Genomic DNA, 21,256 nt, shown 5'->3' on the forward strand with positions numbered 1-21,256 from the left:
GTAACCTCTACTATGTTACACATTATGTCGAAAACAAAACTGATTATAGTGTTCATATTCACCGTTCGCCTATCAGATAATACAGGTTCTTTTCGTTCAACACTGTAACCATTCCTGTGCTGGGCAGAAACTGTTGTTTTCAGCCACAAGTCTGACTACCGTTGACAAAATTAGTTTCCACTGAACAGTAGTCAGACAAGTGACTGAAAACAACAGTATCTGTAGTGGTTACTGTGTTGTAAAGTCGTATGTAAAAACTACTAAACCCTATATTATAGCGAGAACAAGTAATATGCTAAGATCAGTTTCCACATACTTTACGATCATTCTTTTGTAGCACAGTAACCATTACTATCTATTTTTTCCATGTGGTAATTTATAAAAATTGGAGATATATGTTCATTACTTACGTAATATACACTCATTGTTAGATTTAGGTATATAGAAAGGTTTACAGTGACATTCACTAGAGTCACAAAAAGAATTCGGAGTAACACAATCGCTATCATTTGAACAATAACCATTTAAAAGTGGTACACACAATGTTTCGTTCATTATAGTATAATTCGGTTTACAAACACATTTTTTATCATCCGAACATTCAGCGTTTGTTATTCCTTGACAATCAACATTACTGTGACAAAATTTTTCAGTGAATTCTTTTAAAATTAAAATGAAAATATTAATTATTTTTCCCATTAAAAAAATTCAAATTTTTTAATTTTTTTACTACACTGAAAAAAAAGGTTTTTTTTCTCCCGGTAAATGTTTTGTTCTGGTAGCAATACTGGTATTCTTGTGATAAGAATACCAAAGTTTATTTCACAGAGCAATACGACGTATTCTGACTGTAGCAAAACTCGGTATTACTGTAGGCACAATACCACAATTAAAATAAAATAAACTTGACCTTCCTCTATTGACATGCATGAATGTACGTTAATAGGAGAACTATTTATTGTAACAGATGTACTGTCAACAATTGAGACGAAAAATGAATAAATGCTAATTAATAATTTAATAATCATAGAGAAGAATATTGCAAGCATTACATTAATATTTGTTGTTACTTGCACTCTTATTTCTATCTTATTATAACATGAGGTAAAAATGCGGGAAACAAAAATTTCTATAGGATAAGTATGTGAGCGTTGAAGGCACCACTTCATTTGCTATAGTAAAATAGTATAAAGTTTCGTCCCACAAGCAAACTCAGTATTGCTGTGGGAATTATACCAGGTTTCTTACAGAAAGAATACGTTTACTTACTATAAGAATACTGTATCGATAATACTTTGGATTCCGGGAGGAAAAATACTTTTTTTCAGTGCACAATAATTTACCCAATATACATAGACTATTATCAACCGGGACAAAATGAATTTTGCATTTGCAGATATTGTCAATACACTCTGAATTTCCTATGGCACATTGTCGACTAGTTGAACAAAATTCTTCTAAAAGTGGAGCACAAACTTTTTTGTTTAATTTAACGTGATTACTTTTACAAACACATTTTTTATTTATTGAACATCTTGCATTTTTTATTTTACGACAATCAATATCTTCTTTACAAGATAGATCCAAATGTACTGTAAAATAAATATAACGCTCGACTTGAAGAATTATTAGTGAATATATGAAAATAGTTTGAAATTTTATGAGAATGTCTTATTAGCTTATTACTACGATTAAGCATATACTGACTAGGTAAGCATTGATTATTGGATTGTGACGTGACATTAGCTTTACAGGCACACTTATTTTTTACGCATTCAGCATTGTCCGTAGCACAAATTTCATTGTTTTGACAGCTTTGATTAAGTAGTGGTGCACAAACAGTTTCATTTAATGAAAAATAATTTTGTTTACAAATACATTCTCTGTTTTTTCCACAAAACGAATTTTTTTTTATTTTTATGCAATTTTGATCATTAGCGCAGTAACTCTCAGAAAAAACTATGAAGTAAAAAAAAAATAAATTAAATTATTTATTTTGACTAAATTATTTAAAAAGGTTGGAAAATTCAAAAGTGCACGCCTCATAACGCTTATTTACAAATATAAAATAATTTATTATTTAAGTGTTCTACCGAAAGAATTAGAATTAAATGAAATAAATAAAAAAAATACATAAATGCATATCAAATGTAATAAAAGAGCATTTCTCTTGATAATAATGTACTTGTATTACCTCACAAATACAAAATAAATTAAACAGAGGCAATTTAAGTCTGGAAAATTGCTTGACTTTAACATGTTAAGAGTAATGCACTACCTCAGACGCTTCGCGTTATGAAGCGTGCAATAATCTTCCACTCACTTGATATACAGTTTGTGTTCGATTGATTAATAAAATTTTTTTGACATTGACATTTATTATTAATGCAAAGTGAAAAATCTGGAAAACATTCTAAGTCATTGTCGCAGTGTTCGTTGATTAGTGACTCACATGTCACATTCGCGATTGTAACATAATTTGATTTACAAACACATTCGTTATTAATTGAACACACAGCATATTTTATATATCGACAATCATTATCAATTTGACATGATTGTTTCAAATAACCTTCAATATAAGATTAAATAAAATTATCTGAATAATAGTTACCAATTTAATATATGGGTCATTTCACCAAATAAAGCTGCTTTTACGGGGCAGGGAGACGTTCTATATATTTAGCAAAAAATTCTCTGAAAATTTGAGCCTTTAATATTCAGTTGTTTCAAAGTTATGATTTTTTTAATTTCGAAAAAATTTTTGTTTTTAACTTTTTCATTAATTTTTATGAATGAAAAAATTTTATTTAAAAAATGAACACGTAGGGTGAAAGTACCAGTACCCAGCCCCAAGCCAGTAGCCAGCCACCTCATGTTAAATTACATCTATATATATTTTGAGCCATTGTTAAAGTATAAGACCGGCTGGCTACTGGTTAAGTGCTAGGTACTGGTGCTCTTACCCTAAAAGTTGTTCGTAGGAAAAATTCTTAACTTTTCAATCAAAATATCCATTTTTTATTTTTAGTTAGGGAAGACTCTGTAAATTCGATTAAAGTAGAGAAAACCATTTTTATTAATGTATGGCGCTATATGATATTTTTTTCTGAAAGCTGAGACTTTTTTCACAATAAACTGTTATGTGTTCATTTTTAAAAAAAAATTTGCCTTCAAAAAAATTAATGAAAAAGTTGATAACAAAAGTCTTTCAAAATTGAAAAAAAATAATAACTTTGAAACAGTTGCATATGAAGGGCTCAAATTTTCAGATAATTTTTTGGATATATAGAACAGCTCCACAAAGTTTGAACTAAATTGATGAGGGCCATCCTGTAAAAATAACGTCATTTGGTGGAATGATCCATAGATACATATATATATATATATATATATATATATATATATATATATATATATATATATATATATATTTACTTGGTAAGCATTGGTTGGATCGTTCTAAGTAGTTAACTTTACATTGACATTCACTATCAACACAAATAGAATTATCGGTGGCACATGTTTCATTCTTCCAACAGAATTTACCCAATAATGGCGCGCATGTAATTATGTCCAACTGAACATTGTTTTCTCTACAAACACATTTTTTTTTGTCCAAACATTTTGCGTGTTGAATCTCATTACAATCTTCGTTAGTCGCACATGACTTTCCTATGTAATCTACAATGAGATTGGAGTAAATTGTAGGTTTTTCATAAACATAATTTTATATCAACGAATTCATTGTCTTTCAAATATACGTACGAGATATACATTCATTGTCATTCCGTAATATAAAACCAGATTTACATTGGCATTTAGTATTATTGCAAAAAGAATGATCGAATACACATTGTTTATCGTTTTCACAATACCCCTTCATTTTTACAGCACAAGTTGTATCATTGAACTGAGTATAATTTAATCGACAAACACAGTAGTAGTCATCAGAACATATTGCATGCGATATTTTTCGACAATCACTATTTATCAAACATTTCTGTCCCAAATTAACTAGTTTTACAACAAGATCAAAAAAATTAACAATCAAATTGTATTTATCAATATTGTTCTATTGTTTCAATTTCATTAACAATTTAGTGGTTACCTGCAAGACACTCTTCATTTAATACAGCAAGATAATGTGATTTACATTGACAGCGTTTATTAACACAAACGGAATTAGTTACTGTACATTGTTCATCTGACAAACATACTCCGGTTAGTTTTGGCCAACATGTTGTTTCATTTAATCGACTATAATTATGTTTACAGACACATTTTTTATTTACCGAACATTTCGAATTATCAATTTTTTCACATTCTTGATCATCATCGCAGGATTCATTTAAATATTCTACGACAAAAAAAAAACAATTACTCCTGATATTAATTTTCTTTATTCTTGTTGTTTTAAAAGACATTCAAACTCATTTTTTGATACAGATAATCATAAAAAACAATATATAATACGAGGTGAAATGCATTTGCAAATGTTTGATGGCACCGTTCAGCATAAGTGAGACAGACACCATCAACAGGCTTTACAGTCACCTCGCTGTTATCTTTGCCTCGTTACTATCTTTAGTTTCAATTATTGGCGTAACTAAACTAACTTGGTATGCATTTATCAATGCTGAATGTGTATTCAGGTTTACATTGACACTTATTTTCAATACAATCCGAATTTTTTGTAGCACATAGATCATCATAAAAACAATTTTTATTAATGATTGGTGCACAGATAGTACCATTTATTGGGATATAATCAAAATCGCAGAAGCATTTATTATTTATCAAGCATATTGAATGCTCTATTATATCATTGCATTCCTTATCAGATCGACAAAACATACCTAAATGACCTAAAATATAAAATAGCAAAGAATAAATTTATTAGACGCAAAAAAATTCTTTTTATTTTTAGATACAGTCAATCAGAGTAACATTAGTTTACTTTTCTGAAAAATTTTTTATAATGATGAAAATAAGAGAAGGGCGGAAAAAACGGGACCACTAAGGGAATAATGGATTTTTGTGCATTTGAATACGATGAACCGTATTGTTTTAACTTTAAAAACCTTATAATGTTGCTTACATTTAATCTAAGCGAAAAACTAGATTTGGAATATAATTAGTATATAAAAATATCATAAAAAAAAAAAAAAATGATTGAAGATACATAATTTATATAAAACTTAAATAAAGCGAAGAGGACAGCATATTTAGTTTTCGTGGTTAACAAAATATTAAGTTCATTGACAAATTCCTGAAAAAAAAAATTTTTTTCAAGAAAAAATCTTGATAAAAGTTTTAGAATATCCAAAATTGTGAAAAAAAAACGATTAAATAGAATTTTGGACGATTAAAAAAAATTTTTTTCATTAAATTTTTGGGGTCGCCCGTTTTGCCCGCCCTTCTCTTATATAATAATAAATAATAAATAAAACTATGATTTCGTATCTTTATCATTTACAAATTTTAAAGAATTTTTATATTTAATTGAATATGTCGCCGCAATTAACTGGAATTTGATCAATAACATATACCTTTATTACAGGTGTTTTCATTTCGTCGTACAAATCCGGTTTTACATTGACATTTATTATGGATACAGACTGAATTATTAGTCATGCAATCACTATCGTTCCAACAAGAACCATCTAAAATAGGTGCACATCGATTTTCTCTGGTCAGCAGAGTATTCGATGAACAGGTACAAATTTTATTTCTTGAACATTTCGCAAATTTTATGGCATCACACATTGCGTCATTTTCACATTGTGACTTCAGTATTCCTGTATTACATGTGAATTAAAAAGTAGAAAAATTTATTATGTTATTCGTGCACAAAGATACGCAATGCAATTTTTGAATTATAGTCTCATAAATTTTTATTTTCCATCGTTACGGTCTCAACAATGATTTTAAAGATTGGAAACCACGAAATCTAGATTCAATTCTTTACAAATTTTTAAATGAGCAGAGTTAAATCCCCACCCTATATGGATCTCCAATAAGTCAAAGGTCAATTATTGAGTATCACCACGTTTTAATGAATACTACTGTAGCAACGTGACGATAATTTCTAAAGTGCATAAACGCACTAAATTAACCATAACGCGCCTTTTCTTAAAAATATCAGACTCAACTTAAAAATATCAAACTCACTCGGCAAGCATTGAACTTGGGATCGAGGCAAAAAATCGATTTTACATTTGCAAAGATTATCAATGCATATAGAATGATTGACTCCACATATTCTATTATTATCACAGAATTCACCTAACATTGGTGCACAAGTTGTTGGGTTTAACTGTACATGATTTGGCTTACAAATACATTTTTTATTGTTTGAACATATTGAATCCAGTACCGCACTACAATCTTTATCATTAGTGCAAGACATTCCTAACACAGCTGGAATAAAAATAAGTTAATAAATTATTATTCTACTTTTTTATACACTGACAAAAAAATAACTTTTAGAAACATTGTGTTATCTCCATATAAAAAGTCATGCTATTGGAAATTTTCAATCTAATATATTTTAACTGCAAAAATCTGAAGATTTTATTCAAAATGATTCTCTTAATAGAAGAAATTTGATCTCAGCTTGAGATATGTAAAACTTCTTTTTTTTACTCACCTAAAAATCGGAACGTTTTGTGTGCAACGAAATGAAAAAATTTATATAATTTGAATTTTTGTTATTTAAGGTGACTTAAGAACTAGTTGGAGATGGCCTTTAATTTTGGGCCGACATGCTAGCACCTATGCAAAGTATTTCAAAAATCAAGATCCAGAAGATTGTTTGTTTACTTTTCATTCAATTGTTTTATTTCGTTCTGTGAAAAACGTTCCGATCTTTAGATACATTTTTTTTAGAGTACTGTAAATAAATTTCAACTTTTTTCAGTCAAGAAAATTGTTCTTCAACTTAAAAATGGAATTAATAATGCAATAATTTTCATTCATCTACTACACGAAGAGAAAATTATGGTAACTGTTCCTAGTACGTTTATGAAATATCATTCCATACCGTTATGGTAATGATTACGTGGGATTATGGGATATAGACCCATACTTTCTGGGAAAAGTTTCCATAAGTATGGGAACAATTCCTATCATTATGGTAACAGTTTCCATATCGCATGCGAAAGAATCATGGTAATGATTACCATATTCATAGGAATAGTTCCCACAAGCAAATAGTAACCGATCCTATAACCACATTGTAATGGTTCCTAAGTGTATATAGGAATAAGCCCTATATATTATAGTACTTATTCCTATAATATTATTGTAAACATAACCATCATATTATGGTAATGGTTACCATAATATTATGGTAATCATATCCATAATGTATGGAAATTATTACCATGATATTATGATAATCGTTACCATAATATTATGGGAATACTTCCCATGATATTTAGAAATTATAATAATTTTTTTTTTGTAAGAAGCGTTTTTTTTGTATACTACAAAATTTTAAGTATATAAAAAAAACGTTTATAAAAAAAAAAATCTTATTATAATTTCTAAATATTTCGGTAATCGTTACCATAATATTATGGTAACCTTTACCATAGTATTATGGTAACCATTACCATAATATTATGGTAACCATTATCATAGTTACATGGTAACGGTTACCATGATTCCATAGGAACTATTCCGATACCATATGGGAATTATACCCATAATTATAGGAATGATTACCATAATATATATGGGTGCCGTTCCTATAATCAACATTTGAAAAAAACCGGTTACCATGCAAGTATAGGAACCATTCCCATGATATATTGTAACTGTTACCATAATTTTCTCTCCATGTACTTGAAAAAATATTATGTTAACAAAAGTTTTTTTTTCAGTGTAATATCAAAATTTTCAAACCATAATTTAATGATTGAAAATACTTTTATCCATGCATATATAGTTTTTCACTAATCCTATTTCTTTGCACACTAGGTTCTCGCCACAACATGGATTGTAATTATCATTACACTATAGCAGATAAATAAATTAAAATGAAGTAATTGATTACAAATATTCTATACTTACATGATCCCCACGATCAGCACAACGATCATTATTATAATTGCTTTTACCGTCAGTTATATAAATAGACAACAAAATAGAAATTATTATTGTGCCTAATTTAGAAGAAAAAAAATGAAAGTTCATTTTTTTTTAATTGTTCTAAAATTATTTCATTACTCGAATATTGTTTTATTTTATATGGATAACAATTTACTGCTAAAAGCTAATTTATTTTTAATAATTTAATTTGAACGTTCCCTACATATCTTTTAATTGACATATTTTTTTTTTTTGATGAAATAGATTTTGTCATAGGTATCAATTAAAACCATTAAAAGAACTATTTTTTTTTTAATTATCAAGTCGTTACATTGTTAACGCACAATTTCTATACTTTTATTATTATTGAAGTTTAAATAATAAAGTAATAAAAATTTTTATCTAAAAAAAAAAATCATAGCTCACATCTAGAACGTTTTTGTAATAAAGAAAAAAATAAATAGTAACTAATTATTTATTTAATGTAATAATTGGAGTATTTCGAACGATATATTTTTTTCGTAATAATATTTTTAACTTCCCACTAAGAAAATTGACGATTTTCGGAAAATTCAGGAAGTTATTGTTTTCAGCTCGATTTGCAAAAATCAAAATTTCATCAGATATCATTTTGAGGTCCTAGATAGCTATTCTGACCATTTTCAGAATGATTTCCGAGAAAGTGTAAGCAAAAAATATATCTTTACAAAGTACTTTATTAAAAACTTTTTATTTCGATACTAGATGTGAACACCCGCTTCGCTGGGTTTTTTTTGGTAGTGTACTCATTAATGTATGTAATTTTCTGGACTGTTTTAAAAATTTTGAAAACGATTTGATGAGTTCAAAAGTATTTGAATGTCGAATATCACTTAAAATTAATTTTTTATCTTTTAAATCTTATCTCTAGAATATTTTTATATTATAGAATGATGGCGCTTTAACTCCATCATATAAGTTAGCTACTGCTGTATAAATACACAAAATTTAATAACTTTATTATAGTAACAAATGTAATTTGAGACTTTATTGAAATTGGAATTTTAAATTTCGCGCTCCAAACAATCGTTCTTTTAAGTCCATATTGTGTACAATGAATGAAATTCAACTATTCGACAACAGATGGCGCCACTACACTTACTTTCCAGGTTGAAGGGTCAGAAAAGCCCTTATATCTTTAAAGACACACCCTTTAGGTTAAAACGGGAACTTTCTTGTTCGAGGGGGAATAAAGGTCTATCACACTATATAAGTCCCTTTATCGTGATGGGACTCCTTGTTAAGTTTTATCAGCACGCACATGTTATCAACTTAGTTTTATTATATACAATGAAAATGATATATCTAATTATTATTGACAATAAACATTTGAATATAATATACGATTTTTTTTTAAGTAAAACAAGGTACGAATCCATACATTTTTATTAATTTTACATTCTTAGTAATAACACAGTGTTAGTTAAATATTTTGTGTCTCATTGTGAATTACGCTATCAAGAAAAAAAATAGATGTAAATCTGAAATGTCTGCTGAAATTATTTACGATTCCTACTCATCTGGTAAACATAAATTATTGGTTACGCGTATAAAGTTAGGTTTGCACTTACAACGAAAATCGTTACAAACCGAGTTCTCAACAAGACATTGATCATTTTTCCAACAATACCCATTTATAAGTGGAGAACATGTCCAGTTATTTATCGCAATGTTATTAATTCTGCAGGTGCATTTCTGATCAGTCGAACATTGTGAATGCCAGGGATCACCACAATCCAAGTCCTCACTACATTTATGATTTTGATGTACTGAAATACATAGAATGAGAATAAAGGATATTTAATTTCTACATTAAGAAAAAAAATGGCTATTTTTCCTATTTCCGCATAGGTATTCTCCTAATTTTGACATGAGAGCACTGCGAATTCACTTTAGAACCAAGTATGTAATTTAAACACATCGTAATTATGTTCCATGTTTAAGAAAACTATAGTTTTTTGTACGCATTTAGAAATTTTGAGTTAATTCAATATATTGAATTAACTCTCTTAAGACGCGTTTTCATTTGTTTCTCTATTCGCACTCAACTGGATAAACGGTACTATCTCTGTTGCACTTGTACACTAAATAGGAACTTTGTCCAAGCTTTTCTCGTAAACAAATGGAAGTTATCAAAAAATTCAAGTGCACTTCGCTAGTTCATAGAGTAAAGCATCGGGTCTGTGTCTTTATTTTGCGTTTAGAGCTTTTATTTCAGAGAAAAGCTGGGACAAAATTATCTGAAAACCGTTCTTAAATTTTAAGTAGTGAAAATAGTGACTATTCACTGTTTACTCGTGAAAAGTATGTGACTAATTCAAATAGTGGTATACTTTTCACTGGCAAAAAGTGACTACCCACTGCCAAATAGCGATTGCCACGTCAATTCTTCCTACATGGCCATGTATAAAAATTGGCCAAGCTTGGCTATATATGACCGTGTATGTAAATTAGCCAGGTATGACCATACATAGCTTAATACAGCCATATATGACTTGATATGACTATGTAGAAATTTTAGCTAAATTAAAAAATTTTTTTTTTTTTTTTTATTATTTTGGCGACGCAGAGATTATCAGATATACAAATAATTGAATTCCTAATCGAATTGAAAATTTTTAATTCAGAGAAAAAACGCTAGTCTTACTAATGACCGTACCCGCTTCAGTAGGATTCGAACCCGGGACCTTCCGTACGGAAAACTAGGATATGCAACCGACAGTTATAACGAAGTTTAGTTGTGCTATTAAAACAAGAATGTTCCTAATCCTTAAGTTTGTTGGTCATGATTGTAGCACATCGACACGTACAGACATCTAGACATCCACGACACATTTTTTTTAATCATATTTTTATTAATATTAAACAAAATATGTGTGTTTTAAACACATCGAGTGTGATAATTAGAGCATTTACCTTGATAATAGTGCACTTGTATTACCTTATAAATATAAAATAAATGAAACACAGGCAATTAAAGTCTAGAAAATTGCTTGAGATGGACATGTTGAGAGTAATGCACAACCTCAACGCTTCGCGTTAAGAGACGTGCAAAAATTGATTTAGACTTGGTCGTTTCAAATTGTGACAAAGTCTAAATCAAGTTTTATTTTTGACCCGGGCTCTGTTTTTGTAAGAATTTGGTTTATAAGTCAAACAAAAATTTTTCGAGGCCTTTTAAAGCTTTTTCTACTAGAAAACATCTTAACAAACAAAAAGCGTTATATTGTATGAATTTATTTCCTGTGATCGCAACATTTTTTGTGCAATGAAAATGAAAAAATTTATGTAATTCGACTGCTTAAGGGGTAGTTCCGGACATTGGGGGTGGTCTAATATTTTTAGCTGACATACCAGCATCTATAGACGAAACATTTCAGAAATCTTGTCAGTCAGTAGATTTTTTACTTTTCAATTTTTTTTTTTTCGTTTCGCGAAAAACGTTCCGATCTTCAGACACATTGTTAAACACATTTCACATTGTGTGCTTTATCAATATTCTGCTTATGGCGTTTCAATGTTTTGAGTGTGTCTTAGTTTCGACTACATCTTAGTCTTAGTGGTAAATGTAGGAAAAATATCCATTTTTTCCTCGTCTACGAAGATTTGAAAATTATAATAACGTGTTTTTTGAGCTTACTTACGTATCACACATTGGCTGGCTGATACCGATGAAAAATTAGGTTTACATTGACATGTATTGTCAGAACAGTGAAATGCATTATTGCGACATTGGCTATCATTTGAACAAAATCCACCAATCACTGGTAAACACGTTTTTTCATCTATAGCGATAAAACTTTTCACACAGTCACATATTTCATCATTAGAGCAAATAGCATTTGGTATTATTGTACAATCTATATTATTTTTACATGGTTTTCCTAATGTTACTTTATTAAAAATAAAATATTCGGTTAATCATTACGTAAACAATTTAATTAAATACTCAAAGAATACTTCCGAAACAAAAAATCTCTTACTTGGTACACATTGGATTTTTGAATTCAACACATGATAATGTTTGCATCGACATTGTTTATTATCACAAACGGAATTTTCAGTTACACAATCATTAGTCGAGGAACAAAGTCCGCCTATAAGTGGTGCACACATTGTTCCATTTGTTAAAATATAATTTGATTTGCAAGCACATTTTTTCTCAGCTGAACATTCTACGTTTTTAATTTCGCTGCAGTCATTATGGTTGACACAAAATTTCAACGTAAATTCTAAAAAATATTGGAAAATTAAAAAATGCACACCTCAATCGTTCATTTTATTTTTAATCATTACTTTTATTTCATATTATTAATTTATTTTTATTTTAGTATGAATTTTATTCAACTTTTTAATCATTGTTTTTATTTTTTTAATTTTGACTTTCAGTGTAACTTTTTTTTTAATATCTATAATTTTAATTAACAGATAACTTTTCTTTGTATTAGTATACAATTTAACCCACTTCAGTGTAATCAAAAGAGTGTAAATAATTTAATGTGAGTGAATGCTTTCGCGCTTGAGGTGAGCAATTATTTTTAACAATTTTTGTGTCTAATAATTATTGATCATATAACGTATTGAATTTACCTGGTATACACTTCGTTCTTGATATATGAGTGAAATTAGGACTACATTGACATACTTGATCAATACAAATTGAATTGTCCACCGCACAATGTTCATTTAACGAACAATTGCCTCCGATTACTGGTACACATGTTGTCTCATTTAACCTGACGTAATTCTCGTTACAAATACATGTTTTATTCTCTGAACATCTTGCATACTTTATTTTACTACAATCGCTATTACGCATACAAGTCATGTCTAAGTGAACTGAAATTTGTATACAGTTACGCAAAATCGAATAACCGGCGATAATTGTGCAATAATAAGTATTTATTTCTTTTATTAGTAATAAGCTTACGCGGTTTGCAGTAATTGTTGAGTTTTGGTGTATAATGTGGTTTGCATTGACATGTACCATTAATGCAAACAGCGTTAATAGTAGCGCATGAATTTTTCATTAGACAGGGTTCGTTCAAAAGCGGTGCACACATTGTTGCACTTAATGCAACATAATTCAATTTACAGATACATAACCCGTCTTTTGAACAGATTGAATTTTTTTTTCCTTGGCAATCATTGTTTTCAAGACAGACATCTTCGTCATTTACTGAAAAATACAATTTCAAAAATGAAGAAAGCATTGAAAAACTTGAGCGAATAATTTTTTTTTCTATTTAATATTAATAGAAGAGTCAATAAGTTATTCCAAAGTCTTTCTACTAACGTATTTCACATTCTTGGTTAGATCGAACTTTGAAATTTTCATGGCATTGACATTTATTATTAAAACAAAGAGAATACTCTGGAAAGCAGTCAACATCTCTATCACAAGCTTCATTAATAAGAGCTTCACATTTTGTTTCTTGCACAGTGATGTAATTGGGTTTACAAATACATTTTTTATTTTTCGAACACACTGCATATTTTATGTATTGACAATCTTTATCAATTTCACATGGTTGTCTCAAATTAACTTGAAAATATGATTAAATAAAATTATCTGAATAAGAGATATTGACTCAATATGTATATCAACGTTCTAATTAGCAAAGTGTCTAATTGATTGTTTTTCGTAGGTGATTCTGAGTAATTTTCAGATACTAATAGTAAGAGAAAAAAGCATTTGAGTAACCTCGACAATAATACTATACATATACTAGATATAGAATTGATTTTTAGGTGAAAAAAAATTTTTAACTTCCTTTTTTTCGCATAAATGGAGGATTTTCTGAAATGGAGTTAGACCATTTGCTAATTAGAACGTCGATATATATAAATATGTATATATATTTACTTGGTAAGCATTGGTTGAATCGTTCTAAGTAGTTAACTTTACATTGACATTCACTATCAACACAAATAGAATTATCGGTGGCACATGTTTCATTCTTCCAACAAAATTCACCCAATAATGGCGCGCATGTAATTATATCCAACTGAACATTGTTTTCTCTACAAACACATTTTTTTTTGTCCGAACATTCTGCGTATTGAATCTCATTACAATCTCTGTTAGTCACACATGACTTTCCTACGTAATCTACAATGAGATTGAAGTAAATTGTAGGTTTTTCATAAACATAATTTCATATCAACGAATTCATTATCTTTCAAATATACGTACGAGATGTACATTCATTGTCATTCCGTAATATAAAACCAGATTTACATTGGCATTCAGTATTATTGCAAAAAGAATGTTCGAATACACATTGTTTATCGTTTTCACAATACCCGTTCATTTTTACAGCACAAGTTGTATCATTGAACTGAGCATAATTTAATCGACAAACACAGTAGTAGTCATCAGAACATATTGCATGCGATATTTTTCGACAATCACTATTTATCAAACATTTCTGTCCCAAATTAACTAGTTTTACAACAAGATCAAAAAAATTAACAATCAAATTGTATTTATCAATATTGTTCTATTGTTTCAATTTCATTAACAATTTAGTGGTTACCTGCAAGACACTCTTCATTTAATACAGCAAGATAATGTGATTTACATTGACAGCGTTTATTAACACAAACGGAATTAGTTACTGTACATTGTTCATCTGACATACATAATCCGGTTAGTTTTGGCCAACATGATGTTTCATTTAATCGACTATAATTATGTTTACAGACACATTTTTTATTTACCGAACATTTCGAATTATCAATTTTTTCACATTCTTGATCATCATCGCAGGATTCATTTAAATATTCTACGACAAAAAAAAAAAATTACTCCTGATATTAATTTTCTTTATTCTTATTGTTTTAAAAGACATTCAAACTCATTTTTTATACAGATAATCATAAAAAACAATATATAATACGAGGTGAAATGCATTTGCAAATGTTTGATGGCACCGTTCAGCATAAGTGAGACAGACACCATCAACAGGCTTTACAGTCACCTCGCTGTTATCTTTGCCTCGTTACTATCTTTAGTTTCAATTATTGGCGTAACTAAACTAACTTGGTATGCATTTATCAATGCTGAATGTGTATTCAGGTTTACATTGACACTTATTTTCAATACAATCCGAATTTTTTGTAGCACATAGATCATCATAAAAACAATTTTTATTAATGATTGGTGCACAGATAGTACCATTTATTGGGATATAATCAAAATCGCAGAAGCATTTATTATTTATCAAGCATATTGAATGCTCTATTATATCATTGCATTCTTTATCAGATCGACAAAACATACCTAAATGACCTAAAATATAAAATAGCAAAGAATAAATTTATTAGACGCAAAAAAATTCTTTTTATTTTTAGATACAGTCAATCAGAGTAACATTAGTTTACTTTTCTAAAAAAGTTTATATAATGATGAAAATAAGAGAAGGGCGGAAAAAACGGGACCACTAAGGGAATAATGGATTTTTGTGCATTTGAATACGATGCACCGTATTGTTTTGACTTCCATTTGAAGAAATTAAATCAAATTTACAGTAGCCACAGATAAATTTTTTTTCCCCGGGTGGGCAAAGCAGACTATCGCTATAAAAAACCTTACAATGTTGCTTATATTTAATCTAAGCGAAAAAAGAGATTTGCAATAAAATTAGTATATAAAAATATCGAAAAAAAAAATGATTGAAGATACATAATTTATATAAAACTTAAATAAAGCGAAGAGGACAGCATATTTAGTTTTCGTGGTTAACAAAATATTAAGTTCATTGACAAATTCCTGAAAAAAAAAATTTTTTTCAAGAAAAAATCTTGATAAAAGTTTTAGAATATCCAAAATTGTGAAAAAAAAACGATTAAAAAGAATTTTGGACGATTAAAAAAAATTTTTTTCATTAAATTTTTGGGGTCGCCCGTTTTGCCCGCCCTTCTCTTATATAATAATAAATAATAAATAAAACTATGATTTCGTATCTTTATCATTTACAAATTTTAAAGAATTTTTATATTTAATTGAATATGTCGCCGCAATTAACTGGAATTTGATCAATAACATATACCTTTATTACAGGTGTTTTCATTTCGTCGTACAAATCCGGTTTGACATTGACATTTATTATGGATACAGACTGAATTATTAGTCATGCAATCACTATCGTTCCAACAAGAACCATCTAAAATAGGTGCACATCGATTTTCTCTGGTCAGCAGAGTATTCGATGAACAGGTACAAATTTTATTTCTTGAACATTTCGCAAATTTTATGGCATCACACATTGTATCATTTTCACAATGCAACTTCAGTATTTCTGTATTACATTTGAGTTAAAAAATAGAAAAAATTATTTTGTTATTCGTGCACAAAGATACGCAATACAATTTTTAAATTATAGTCTCCTAAATTTTTATTTTCCATCGTTACGGTCTTAACAATGATTTTAAAGATTGGAAACCACGAAATCTAGATTCAATTCTTTACAAATTTTTAAATGAGCAGAGTTAAATCCCCACCCTATATGGATCTCCAATAAGTCAAAGGTCAATTATTGAGTATCACCACGTTTTAATGAATACTACTGTAGCAACGTGACGATAATTTCTAAAGTGCATAAACGCACTAAATTAACCATAACGCGCCTTTTCTTAAAAATATCAGACTCAACTTAAAAATATCAAACTCACTCGGCAAGCATTGAACTTGGGATCGAGGCAAAAAATCGATTTTACATTTGCAAAGATTATCAATGCATATAGAATGATTGACTCCACATATTCTATTATTATCACAGAATTCACCTAACATTGGTGCACAAGTTGTTGGGTTTAACTGTACATGATTTAGCTTACAAATACATTTTTTATTGTTTGAACATATTGAATCCAGTACCGCACTACAATCTTTATCATTAGTGCAAGACATTCCTAACACAGCTGGAATAAAAATAAGTTAATAAATTATTATTCTACTTTTTTATACACTGACAAAAAAATAACTTTTAGAAACATTGTGTTATCTCCATATAAAAAATCATGCTATTGGAAATTTTCAATCTAATATATTTTAACTGCAAAAATCTGAAGATTTTATTCAAAATAATTCTCTTAATAGAAGAAATTTGATCTCAGCTTGAGATATGTAAAACTTCTTTTTTTTACTCACCTAAAATTCGGAACGTTTTGTGAGCAACGAAATGAAAAAATTTATATAATTTGAATTTTTGTTATTTAAGGTGACTTCAGAACTAGTTGGAGATGGCCTTTAATTTTGGGCTGACATACTAGCACCTATGCAAAGTATTTCAAAAATCAAGATCCAGAAGATTGTTTGTTTACTTTTCATTCAATTGTTTTATTTCGTTCTGTGAAAAACGTTCCGATCTTTAGATACATTTTTTTTAGAGTACTGTAAATAAATTTCAACTTTTTTCAGTCAAGAAAATTGTTCTTCAACTTAAAAATGGAATTAATAATGTAATAATTTTCATTCATCTACTACACGGAGAGAAAATTATGGTAACTGTTCCTAGTACGTTTATGAAATATCATTCCATACCGTTATGGTAATGATTACTTAGGATTATGGGATATAGACCCATACTTTCTGGGAAAAGTTTCCATAAGTATGGGAACAATTCCTATCATTATGGTAACAGTTTCCATATCGCATGCGAAAGAATCATGGTAATAATTACCATATTCATAGGAATAGTTCCCACAAGCAAATAGTAACCGATCCTATAACCACATTGTAATGATTTCTAAGTGTGTATGTGAATAAGCTCTATAAATTATGGTAACTATTCGTATAATATCATGGTAAACATAACCATCATATTACGGTAATGGTTACCATAATATTATGGTAATCATTCCATAAAATATGGAAATTATTACCATGACATTATGGTAACCGTTACTATAATATTATGGTAATGATTACCATAATATTATGGTAATGATTACCATAATATTATGGAAAAAGTTACCATAATAGTATGGGAATGGTTACCATAAGATCATGGGAATGGTTACAATAATATCATGGTAATAATTCCCATAATATTTAGAAATTATGATAATTTTTTTTTTGTAAGGAGCGTTTTTTGTTGTATATTACAAAATTTTAAGTATAAAAAAAAAAAAACGCTTATTACAACAAAAAAATTTATTATAATTTCTAAATATTTCGGTAATGGTTACCATAATATTATAGTAATGATTACCATAATATTATGGGAACCATTATCATAGTTACATGGTAACGGTTACTATGATTCCATAGGATCTATTCCGATACCATATGGGAATTATACCCATAATTATAGGAATGATTACCATAATATATATGGGTGCCGTTCCTCTAATCAACATTTGAAAAAAACCGGTTACCATGCAAGTATAGGAACCATTCCCATGATATATTGTAACTGTTACCATAATTTTCTCTCCATGTACTTGAAAAAATATTATGTTAACAAAAGTTTTTTTTTCAGTGTAATATCAAAATTTTCAAACCATAATTTAATGATTGAAAATACTTTTATCCATGCATATATAGTTTTTCACTAATCCTATTTCTTTGCACACTAGGTTCTCGCCACAACATGGATTGTAATTATCATTACACTATAGCAGATAAATGAATTAAAATAAAGTAATTGATTACAAATATTCAATACTCACATGATCCCCACGATCAGCACAACGATCATTATTATAATTGCTTTTACCGTCAGTTATATAAATAGACAACAAAATAGAAATTATTATTGTGCCTAATTTAGAAGAAAAAAAATAAAAGTTCATTTTTTTGAGTTGTTCTAAAATTATTTCTAGTACTCAAATATTGTTTTATTTTATATGGATAACAATTTACTGCTAAAAGCTAGTTTATTTCTAATAATTTAATTTTAACGTTCCCTGCATATCTTTTAATTGACATATTTTTTTTTTTTGATGAAATAGATTTTGTCATAAAATATCAATTAAAACCATTAAATGAACTATTTTTTTTTTAATTATCAAGTCGTTACATTGTTAACGCACAATTTTTATACTTGTATTATTATTGAAGTTTAAATAATAAAGTAATAAAAATTTTTATCTAAAAAAAAAAATCATAGCTCACATCTAGAACGTTTTTGTAATAAAGAAAAAAATAAATAGTAGCTAATTATTTATTTAATGTAATAATTGGAGTACTTCGAACGATATATTCTTTTCGTAATATTATTTTTAACTTCCTGCTAAGAAAATTGACGATTTTCGGAAAATTCAGAAAGTTATTGTTTTCAGCTCGATTTGCAAAATCGAAATTTCATCAGATGTCATTTTGAGGTCCTAGATAGCTATTCTGACCATTTTCAGAATGATTTCCGAGCATCTGTGGGTGTGTGTGTGTGTGTGTGTGTGTGTGTGTGTGTGTGTGTGTGTGTGTGTGTGTGTGTGTGTGTGTGTGTGTGTATGTATGTGTGTGTGTGTGTGTATAAACTCTTTATGACTTTTTATTCAATTCGAATGGTTTTGGTGGCAATCGACTGAGCTTGGTAGCCATAAACTTTTCTGTAAATTATCCATCAATTGGTTGAATAGACTTGAAGATATATGAAATAAATAAAAAAAAATCGGTCTGTCAGTTGACCCTGCAGGCCAGCCCCATAACTTCCCGCTGTTTTCGATAGTATATTACACACTAAAGAGGGAAATAGCATATTCCAACCTGTTAGCAGTTGCCTTTTCGAACCGAAAGTCACTCCGTGATGTGTATACTATTTTGACAAGATCTGCATATGAAAGTAAAAATTTTTGCTATCGAACTTGAGAGCAGGCTTGGGCAAACGCTGGAATAAACTGCTACGTGGATACTTAACATTGTTATTGTAACTATCTTGGTTAAGAATGACTGCAGACTGTTTTCATAGATTTACGTAAATCATTAGAAATAATCTTAAGCAAGAATCGATGAAATCTGCAAAAAGTATACCTACGAAATCCATCTTCTTCAAATCTTCCATAAGAGACTTGCTGAAGGACTTTCGTCGAATATTTTGCTTAAGTCAATGCTACTAAGTAAATAACTATTTTTCAGTTACTTTTTTAAACAAGGATGGCGTTCTTTTTCGAAATCTCAAATAATATTATGTTGGTTTAAATATATATGACAAGTGAATATGTAAAAAAATATATCTTTACAAAGTACTTTATTAAAAACTTTTTATTTCAATACATATGTAATTATTATTGACAATAAACATTTGAATGTAATATACGATTTTTTTTTAAGTAAAACAAGGTACGAATCCATACATTTTTATTAATTTTACATTCTTAGTAATAACACAGTGTTAGTTAAATATTTTGTGTCTCATTGTGAATTACGCTATCAAGAAAAAAAATAGATGTAAATCTGAAATGTCTGCTGAAATTATTTACGATTCCTACTCATCTGGTAAACATAAATTATTGGTTACGCGTATAAAGTTAGGTTTGCACTTACAACGAAAATCGTTACAAACCGAGTTCTCAACTAGACATTGATCATTTTTCCAACAATACCCATTTATAAGTGGAGAACATGTCCAGTTATTTATAGCAATGTTATTAATTCTGCAGGTGCATTTCTGATCAGTCGAACATTGTGAATGCCAGGGATCCCCACAATCCAAGTCCTCACTACATTTATGATTTTGATGTACTGAAATATATAGAATTAGAATAAAGGATATTTAATTTCTACATCTTAACAACCAAAAAGCGTTATATTGTATGAATTTATTTCCTATAGAAAGAAAGTTATAAGCCATTTTACCTAAAAATACACAGTGTAGTTAAACATATACCTGATGATCGGAACATTTTTTGTGCAATGAAAATGAAAAAATTTATGTGATTCGACTGCTTAAGGGGTAGTTCCGGACATTGAGGGTGATCTAATATTTTTGGCTGACATACCAGCATCTATAGACGAAACATTTCGGAAATCTTGTCAGTCAGTAGATTTTTTACTTTTCGATTTTTTTTTTTTTCGTTGCGCGAAAAACGTTCCGATCTTCAGACACATTGTTAAACACATTTCACTTTGTGTGCATTATCAATATTCTGCTAATGGCGTTTCAATGTTTTGAGT

At 28.9% G+C, this 21,256-nt stretch overlaps 2 protein-coding genes across 3 annotated transcripts; both read right to left on the reverse strand.

Annotated features, from left to right (window-relative positions):
* Nucleotides 1-822: 822 nt before the first annotated feature.
* LOC128667652 (prion-like-(Q/N-rich) domain-bearing protein 25) lies at nucleotides 823-8,153 on the reverse strand. Its single transcript, XM_053738669.1, has 11 exons — nucleotides 8,080-8,153; nucleotides 7,935-8,022; nucleotides 6,175-6,423; nucleotides 5,553-5,801; nucleotides 4,620-4,868; nucleotides 4,112-4,360; nucleotides 3,769-4,017; nucleotides 3,439-3,684; nucleotides 1,687-1,959; nucleotides 1,344-1,592; nucleotides 823-869 (listed from the first exon to the last, which is right to left on the reverse strand). The coding sequence occupies exons 2-11, from the start codon at nucleotides 7,942-7,944 to the stop codon at nucleotides 823-825; spliced, it is 2,070 nt and encodes a 689-aa protein (XP_053594644.1). The 5' UTR covers nucleotides 7,945-8,022; nucleotides 8,080-8,153.
* A 1,383-nt stretch (nucleotides 8,154-9,536) lies between these two features.
* Nucleotides 9,537-19,007, reverse strand: LOC103580944 (prion-like-(Q/N-rich) domain-bearing protein 25). 2 transcript variants are annotated; one of them, XM_053738438.1, is made up of 14 exons: nucleotides 18,814-19,007; nucleotides 18,669-18,756; nucleotides 16,813-17,061; nucleotides 16,191-16,439; nucleotides 15,182-15,430; nucleotides 14,676-14,924; nucleotides 14,333-14,581; nucleotides 14,003-14,248; nucleotides 13,433-13,681; nucleotides 13,067-13,315; nucleotides 12,727-12,975; nucleotides 12,120-12,368; nucleotides 11,781-12,029; nucleotides 9,537-9,905 (listed from the first exon to the last, which is right to left on the reverse strand). In XM_053738438.1, exons 1-14 carry the CDS (start codon nucleotides 18,934-18,936, stop codon nucleotides 9,649-9,651), a joined length of 3,204 nt encoding a protein of 1,067 aa, XP_053594413.1. In that variant the 5' UTR covers nucleotides 18,937-19,007; the 3' UTR covers nucleotides 9,537-9,648. The 2 variants fall into 2 exon arrangements, with proteins under 2 accessions (XP_053594413.1, XP_053594414.1); XM_053738439.1 differs by lacking the exon at nucleotides 13,433-13,681.
* Nucleotides 19,008-21,256: the final 2,249 nt, after the last annotated feature.

The sequence above is a fragment of the Microplitis demolitor genome, chromosome 4 (genome assembly GCF_026212275.2).
Source record: "Microplitis demolitor isolate Queensland-Clemson2020A chromosome 4, iyMicDemo2.1a, whole genome shotgun sequence".
Classification (NCBI taxonomy): Eukaryota; Metazoa; Arthropoda; class Insecta; order Hymenoptera; family Braconidae; genus Microplitis; species Microplitis demolitor.